This window comes from Aphelocoma coerulescens, chromosome 12, assembly GCF_041296385.1.
Source record: "Aphelocoma coerulescens isolate FSJ_1873_10779 chromosome 12, UR_Acoe_1.0, whole genome shotgun sequence".
NCBI lineage: Eukaryota > Metazoa > Chordata > Aves > Passeriformes > Corvidae > Aphelocoma > Aphelocoma coerulescens.
In genome coordinates this window covers 2,252,696-2,261,465 of record NC_091026.1, presented here as the reverse complement: position 1 = coordinate 2,261,465, position 8,770 = coordinate 2,252,696, and the positions used below count along the sequence as shown (strand labels likewise).

Genomic DNA, 8,770 nt, shown 5'->3' with positions numbered 1-8,770 from the left:
GAAGAGTGCACGTTGGGATGCATAATTCTTCCTTTTCTTCTCCTCTCAGTTTGCCAACACAACTAATCCCCACTAATTTGATCTCTTTCAGCATTTTGATTTCAAACTTAGCAAACAAAACTGAGTTTCAAATTGTTACTGTGTTCTCTGCTTTGCCATTGAGGCTTTTTGTCATTTAACACACCAGAAATTCAGTATTCTCACTTCCTATCAAACATGATCGTGCTGAATTATCTCACAAATGTGCTGTGAGGGGTTCAAGCATCACAAACAGTAGTCTGGACAAAAAATGCCACTAGTTCTTTTTCAGGCACAGGTTTATGTGCTGTTAAATTCATCGAGCTCCCTGTAATATCTGCTGATACTCTTTCAACAGAGTTTTCCATCACAGTAACAACAGGGCTACACAGAGAGCTCTGCATTTTGGGTTGTTCTGCACTAGAAACCAAGTTTTTGATACTCCCAAGCTCAGTTGCCAGTTGCCTTGGTGCAGTTTTGGATTTAAGGTTGCTACAATACTCTACAAGATGTTTAGAAACCCCTCTGACTGTAGCATTTGAGGATATTTTTGAAGATTTTTGTCAGCACAGCAGTGACAATGTAAAGAGGTAAATTAAAAACCAGCCAGCAATCAAATCCCACAAATAAAACCCTGAGAAGTTGCACATAGGGAAGAACCAATGCATTCAGAGTGAATAAAGTGTGTAAATTGGGAAATGCCATCTATTTTAAATAGCCATGCCATCTTCAGAGTGCACAAGATGGGTGAACAAGGCTCCTGCTACTCACCCAAACACCTAAGAGTTAGAGAAACCATAGAGGGCAACTGTTCTGAGGAGTCTGGTAGCCATGGCTCCAACCAGAATCAGTCCTTATGACCTGAAAGTAATTATTGAGACTGTACAAGGAAGCACCATGGGCAGAAACCAGATTTCATCAATAAGAAAACAAGTTTTGCACAGAAATATGTAAACAGGGCCAGGTCTTGTATCACTGACATCGGAGCAGCATAACCACTCTGTTTAATCTCTTTTTTTGATTTAGTTTTATAGCAATGGGAGCTGAAACTCAGATTGTTCCCATCACTTCTGTTTGCCACGTGCACCTTGTGGTCACACAGAGAGCACAGCTGACACTGCAGGTGGGTTTCAGCCCTGTGGAAGAAACCTGGCAAATCTGTTCACGTGCCCAGGAGCACGGAACACGGCTCATCCTGCCACGGGGAGTTTGGCTCTGAGGGAGCCAAATCATCCAGGAATGCTGTCAGGACAACAGGGAGCATTGTGTCCAAAGCAGGGGTGTTTTTATACAATCACCCCTCAATCTAGAGTGGGAATTTCACAACTATTAAAATATAATTTTCCTGTATCAGACCTGTCAGGAGTGCTCTCAGTAATCTCTTTGTAGGGATGATGAAACAGTTTCTATCGTACAAAAATTCATATTTTGTATAAGCAACCACTTTTACTTTGCCTTCTGTTTAGCTGAGAAGGAAGGGAGGATTGATTACAGCTATTGAAGCAAGGCAGAATGAAACAATCCCTCAGTCTTGTGAGATTCACCACCTTTGCATGTGTGGTATGGGTGGAAATGCCCCGTTTGCACTTGCCCTGGTGAACTGCAGTGTTCTCCCTCTGTCAGTGACCTGCTTCCCTGTGCTGTAGCTGCTCTAACTCTCATTATTGCAGGCAAGCTTTTCAGAAACATGAACAGCCCCAAGATATCTCAATACTACTGAGAAGAAACGATTCTCTCTAGATCCTACTAGACCTAAATTTACCCAGATTTAACTGCAGGTTCACAACTTCTCTGGCAGCACAGGCCACAGAGTGCTGAGGTGAGAGGAGCACTCTGGCTGCAGCTGTAGCTCAGGGTGGTTCCTCTTGTTTACATTTTCTGTGCCCTGTATGCCCCAAGATGCACCCGTATGGAGCCCACACCATGGCTTGGCAGAGGCAGCATTTTCCCCCAGTGTGCCCATGATGTTTAAAGCACAGCCTTTGCCTGCCAGCCGTGGTGTTTTATTTGGCTTTGTCATTCTAGAGCACACAAATGATTCTAAATTCAGTCCTTCCTTGCAGAATCCTGCACAGTTCTACCTTCCAACGTGTAAACTTCAAAATGTGGAAGTGTTAGTACCAGGGATTTCATTGAAACTCTAACTTGAAAAGAAGTTGTTGCATGAATTTACTGTGTTTATTATTAGAGCACCTGTTACTCTCAATGTGGCCTGTAAAGATCAGCAGCAAAATGAGTTGTGATTGTGTGTATCTTGGATAAAAGGATAAGGCCTGAGCGATGTGTTTTATGTTACACAGAGTGATTACCCCAAAACTCAGGGGAAAGAAAATTCTAATTACTCTTAAATAAATTCTCACGACAACATAGAATTGCTTGAACATACACAGCACTGCCCCTTCATCAAACTGCTTTCTGACATAACCGGGGGGTGGGGGGGGAGGGGTCTGTAACACAGGATTCATTAATATTTCGGGGGATGCAAGGGCGGCAGTGCCTGTTCCTGCCCCCAGCCAGAGCTTCGGGCCGGTGCTGCTGCCTCTCCCTCGCACGCTGCAGTCCCGAGGGCGGCGGGGATGCTCGGCCTGGAGCTGTCCAGGGGATGCTCGGGCTGGAGCTGTCCCGGGGATGCTGAGGCTGGAGCTGTCCCGGGGATACTCGGGCTGGAGCTGTCCCGGGGATGCTCGGCCTGGAGCTGTCCCGGGGATGCTGAGCCTGGAGCTGTCCCGGGGATGCTCGGGCTGGAGCTGTCCCGGGGATGCTCGGCCTGGAGCTGTCCCGGGGATGCTGAGGCTGGAGCTGTCCCGGGGATACTCGGGCTGGAGCTGTCCCGGGGATGCTCGGCCTGGAGCTGTCCCGGGGATGCTGAGCCTGGAGCTGTCCCGGGGATGCTCGGGCTGGAGCTGTCCCGGGGATGCTCGGCCTGGAGCTGTCCCGGGGATGCGCTCCAGGCGCGGTGACCTGAGCCAGCGCGGAGCTGTCCCCAGCACTACTCCCCTCTCCATCCGCATCCACCACAGCGCTGAACACGGCGGGGCTGCTGTCAGGGGGAGAAATTGCGGCCCTCGTTGTGCCGGCTGGACACGCCGCTCCATCCTAGCGCTGGCTGCGGCCTGTCCCCATCTGTGTCCTCATCCGTGTCCCCATCCCCATCCGTGTCCCCATCCCTGTTCCCATCCGTGTCCCCATCCGTGTCCCCGTCCCCGTCCCCATCCGTGTTCTCATCCGTGTCCCCATCCCCGTCCCCATCCCCGTCTCCATCCCCGTCTCCATCCCCGTCTCCATCCCCGTCTCCATCCCCATCCCCATCCTGGTCCCCATCCCGGTCCCCATCCCCATCCGTGTCCCCATCCCCATCCGTGTTCACATCCGTGTCCCCATCCCTGTTCCCATCCCCATCCCCATCCCTATCCCTATCCCCATCCCTATCCCCATCCCCATCGTCATCGCCATCCCTATCCGTGTCCCCATCCCCATCCCCATCCCCGTCCCGATCCCTGTTCCCATCCTCATCCTCATCCTCGTCCCCATCCCCGTCCCCATCCGTGTCCCCATCCCCGTCCCCATCCCCATCCCCGTCCCCATCCCCGTCCCCATCCCCATCCCCATCCCCATCCCCATCCCCGTCCCCATCCCCGTCCCTATCCCCATCCCCATCCCCATCCCCATCCCCATCCCCATCCCCATCCCCATCCCCATCCGCGTCCCCGCGTCCCCTGTTCCCATCCCCGTCCCCATCCGCGTCCCCATCCCCGTCCCCGTCCCCTGTTCCCATCCCCGTCCCCATCCGCGTCCCCATCCCCGTCCCCGTCCCCGTCCCCCGTCCCCATCCCATCCGCGTCCCCGCGTCCCCCGTTCCCATCCCCGTTCCCATCCCCATCCCCGTCCCCCGTTCCCATCCCCGTCCCCTGTTCCCATCCCCATCCCCGTTCCCATCCCCGTTCCCATCCCCATCCCCATCCCCATCCCCGTTCCCATCCCCGTCCCCATCCGCGTCCCCGCGCCCCGCCCGCCCCTCGGCCGCCCCCTGCGGGCGGGCGGTGGCAGGAGCGGCGCAGGCGGCGGCGCGGCCGCAGAGAGCGCGGAGCGCTGCCGCCGGCGGATCGCACATCCCGCTCCCGGCCCCGCCGCAGCCCCGCCGCGCCCGCCCGGCCAGATGATGAACTTTCTGCGGCGCAGGCTCTCGGACAGCAGCTTCATCGCCAACCTGCCCAATGGCTACATGACCGACCTGCAGCGGCCGGAGCCGCAGCAGCCTCCGCCGCCGCCGCCTTCCGCGGGCTCCTCGGCCCCCGCCTCGGGCTCGCCGGCCGCGGAGCGCCGGCAGCCGCCGCAGCCCGCGCCCCCTCAGCAGCAGCAGCCGCCGCCGCCGCAGCAGTCGACGGGCAGCAGCTTCTTCAGCTCGCTCTCCAACGCCGTGAAGCAGACGGCGGCCTCGGCAGGGCTGGTGGACGCGTCCGCCGCCGTCTCCGCGGCTGTCGGCAGAAAGTTCAAGCTGCTCCTGGTCATCGACGAGCCGCACACGGACTGGTAGGTGCCCCCCGCATGCTCCTCCGCGCCCTCATCATCATCATCATCATCATCATCATCCTCCTCGTTGCCCCCCGTCCTTCCCCCCATCCTCCCGCGGTCCCTCCCCGGCAGGTGCGGGCTCACCTGGGGCGGGGGGCGCGCCCGGGGCCGGGCAGAGCCCCCAGACCCGGCCCCGCTGAGGGGCTGGAGCGCAGCCTCACGGACTGGAAGATGGAGCGAAAAAACCCAGCGAGCCCCGGAGCGCCTGACTAGTCGTGAAATCTGTTTTCCATCACAACACTAAATAAAACATGTTTACCGCCCTGACCAAGCATATCCTGTGTTCTCTGACGAAATAAAGAACCCGTGTGTAGGGGCAAGTTGGATCTAGGTGTCCTGGGCACGGATTTCTGTGCGGAACTGCGTGTGGTTGTAGCGTTCCGTGGGTTAATTCGTGTTTACGAGCCGGTTTGTTTTCACGCAGCTCCCGCTGCTCCTGTGGCAGCGTCTCCGATGCGCGTTCGGGTGAAGGTCCTTCAGGATGCCGGGCACCAGCCCTCGCTCTGCCCTAGCTCCGGGAATTCTGCTGCCGTGGGCTTCATTAACTCGGCAGGTTTTATTTGGGCAGCGTGTTTGGCTTTTAATGATACCATTAAAAATGCGGGATTTACCAGGCGTGGGACGTGGCCAGCGGCGCGGCTCTGCCCGTGCCTGGCTGGTACGAGCAGGAGAGGCTATGGCTGTTCCAGACCTGTTTATCACGGCCGGCTCTGGTGGATGCTGTGCTCTAGAGGGAGGACATATTCCTATCAATCCCTCGCTGACTTGTTTCCCTGTGTGTTTGCACATCAAGCTGAGAATCGTCTCATTCGCTGTTGCTAATTACAGTGCAGGAGGTCTTAGCAGCGCCTTAAAATAATACAGAGTAAAACAAGTCTGTTTTTGTAGCACTGATATCATCCAGTAATGGATTGTGGGTTTAGGGTTTTATTCTCAGCCTCTCAAATTTATAGCCTTACTGGCTGGATGGACTCGTGCAGTGCTGTGATCTGATCCAATTTGCTTTCAAATGGTACTTTAATAAAATACTTGAAACGAAAATGTAAGCCTTTAACTATAGCAGATATGTTATTTACGTTAAGATAACATTACCTGTTACATTTTCCAGGCTTTTTCTTCTGGGGATGGTTTTGTGGTTGGTGGTGTGGGGAGGGGATGGTTTTCTTTTTTTTTTCTTCCTTTTTTTTTTCTTTTCTTTTTTTTTTCTTTTTGGAAAAAACAAGGTGGTTGTATCTGCCAGACTCAGGCAGCCTCTGTAGCTACGTCATGGAGATGCATCCATGGACACTGCTCCCTGCCTTGCAGAAACATCTATTTGTTTAATACTCTGTAGTGCACAGCTCTCTGCCTCACACATTCAATAACTGCAGATGTTCATAATGTTTGTTTCTGGGAGATTTTTCTGTGCTCACTGAAGCCACTCTGAGTATTTTGGACGTGGTTTTACATATGTGGTTTTGCATACTTGATAAGTGCACCCCAAATTAACACAATCTGTTGACAGGGGCAAAGCTTTTAAAGACCTCCGTGGGGAGTTCCCCCAAGAGCACTCCAGGTAGGAGTCTCACAAATCTACACAAGGTTACTCATGCCTGCTTGCTTTTGCCTTTTTTTTCCTCCCCTCCTCATAGTATGTGACATGGATACGTAGTAGTTCTGGAAAAAGCAGTTTGTTGTTGCACTGGCTCTTTCCCAGAAATCACTCATTCTGTAACTGAAGATTTTAAAATATATCCTGAGAAACGCCCTGTCTGACCCTCGTGGCTCCCATACAACTCCAGACATGTGTGAATTCTGGTAGTGCATGCAGAAGAGTTTGTTCCATACCTTGGGCAGTACGGCTGTCCATGTGGGCACGCACTGATCTGTATGGGCTAAAATGGAATGTGGGTTGTCATTTGGGAAAGGAAAAGAAGGGTTGGGATGGGCAGCAGGTGAGTGCCAGTGGCGTGCTGGGCACCCCCAGCTGCCCTGGCCTGTTCTGCAAGGGGGGGTTTGCAGAGCTCTGTCATGTGATGCTGCGAGCAAACCCTGTCAATAACAGGAGGAACAGAATCACCCCTGAGAGCCTCCCCAGAAACCCCTCACAGCTGATGGGCACTGATCCTGAGAGGAGGAGCTGATGCTTGGGGCTTGTTTTTGTCGTGTTTTGAGCTGCACTGTGTTTGTTTTAAATTGAGAACGTGTGTATTGCTTGTGGGTTGCAGCTTCAGTAGAAATCAAAGGATTTCTGTCTGGATCACACTGAAATCCTGCTGGTTCAGTATCCTCTCTTCAGCAGGGGCCAGAGGAAGCATAAACACCTTCTTCTGTCAGCAAAGCATGTTCCCTCTTACCCCTGGCGTAAAGGGACATCTTGTTTCCAGTAGATTTTATTTCTGTGAAAGGTTGACTCATACTTCAGGCCAAAGATTTGGTAACCCAACATTGTTGCTGCTGCTCATGGAATCACCTGGGACATTCTACCTGGAACCAAATCCCAGTTGTTGTAATCTTGATCTCAGTGACATCCTTCCTCGATTTCTTGCCCCAAGAGGTTTGTCCTATTGCAAGTTTTGAAATTCTCCATTTCAATTGCTTTACTTTTCTGGCATGGGACAGGATAAAAAAATGGGAGCATTGCCTTTCTATACTAATTAGTATATTTTTTACCATTTTCCTGACTTCTTAAGGCAAGAGCAAATGCAGTTGTTGTGCCAAACCACCCTCCTTTCTCAATCCAAGGTGTGTTAGGGCTGTAAAGAAATTTCCAGAGGTTCTTTGGAAACTTGCAACCACATTTAGTGGCTGTGCTTCTCCTAAAGGCAGGACTGCAAAAGAAGCAGAATCAAAGACTTTCCACCAGCCTTGGTGGCAAGTGAAGGGACAAATCAAAAATAGGCTGAAGGCTGTAGTCAATAAATCCATGGCAAGTGGTCTTTGCTGGTCCTGGCTCTCATGGAAGAATTTCTCTTGGCCACTCTGTACAATGAATGACCCTCTGGTCCACAGGTGGAAGCAAATAGCCAGCAACCATTTCCACCACCTATTGTAGAAATTCCCTGTCATTCCAGAGCAGCCCCATGAGGAAGTGGTGACCTGCAATGCAAACCCTTCCATGGTCCAGTGCTACTAATTAGTATAAATTTACATGAAGGCGTTGGAAAAGCTGATTTCATTTCCAGGCCTGTTCTTTATGCACTTGAATGTGATGTCCTTTTCATCTGCAGCTGCACATTGAGCAGCCATTTTCCATATCTTGATCTCCAGAACCCTCTGATGAGTTCACACATCTGGTGGATGGGTTTTAAGATGCAGTGGGAATGTGTCTGATGCACAGATGCTCCAGGGATCTGCTGGGGAGGGGAGAGCTTCAAGAACCACTTGTTAGGTTTAATGGTGATTGGATGGGAGATTTCAATGGTTGTTTTACAGCTTTGAGGATCGTTGTTGATGTTTTACAAATAGAGGAAACTAAGAGGTGAAATAATTTGTTCAAGGTCATCCAAGCGACTGCTGACAGAGCTAAATTAAAACTCAACAGCTTGCTTCAACTTCTCTTTTAATTCTGCATTAAGTGTCCAAAATTTTCAGCTAGATAAGTTTATTTTTAAATGTGTTTGATTTCCTCAGGAAATAACCCTTTTGTTCTGTACACAAAAAGTCCTGAATATTCAGTGCTGAACAAGCAATTGATGAGAGGCCATACATTGGTGGCAAGGGGCCAAGACGCTGTGTAAAGATTATTATCTTTATTAAAAGCTTATGCATGAGATTCAGAAAGCTGTTTCAATATCGAAAACTAATCATCACTTCGTGTGTCTTGTCCTTTAAAGCTTGAATATCAGACTTGTTGGCAGCAGCAATGAAACTATAAAAAAACAAAGCTGGGAAATTTTGTTCTTGTGTTTTTTTAAGCACAAATCTGGTTATAAGTATCAGTACCTTTTTTTTCCCCCAGACAATTACACATTTCACTTCATGCTTACTGCCTGAGTAGTTACTCAGCTTGTGACAGGCTCCAAAGATAAACCCCAAATGGCTGGGACAAATGCTGTATGAAGAGCAAACTTTCTGGTTTCAAAGTACCGAGTCATTTATGGGCCAACATTGCTCATCAGAAATATTTTTAATCTGAACACTGTTGTTGCAGTGCAGAAAAGCACTCGTTTATGACACTAAAATTTCACGAAGTGAGCAG

At 50.9% G+C, this 8,770-nt stretch overlaps 1 protein-coding gene across 1 annotated transcript in view; it reads left to right on the top strand.

The window, feature by feature from the left end:
* The first annotated feature begins 4,111 nt into the window (after positions 1-4,111).
* The window catches only part of SYN2 (synapsin II), a 153,639-nt gene continuing 148,980 nt past the window's right edge, over positions 4,112-8,770 (top strand). The window contains exon 1 of the mRNA XM_069027771.1: positions 4,112-4,548. Within this exon, the coding sequence (XP_068883872.1) occupies positions 4,175-4,548 (374 nt within the window). The 5' untranslated portion in view covers positions 4,112-4,174. The remainder of the gene's footprint in view (positions 4,549-8,770) is intronic.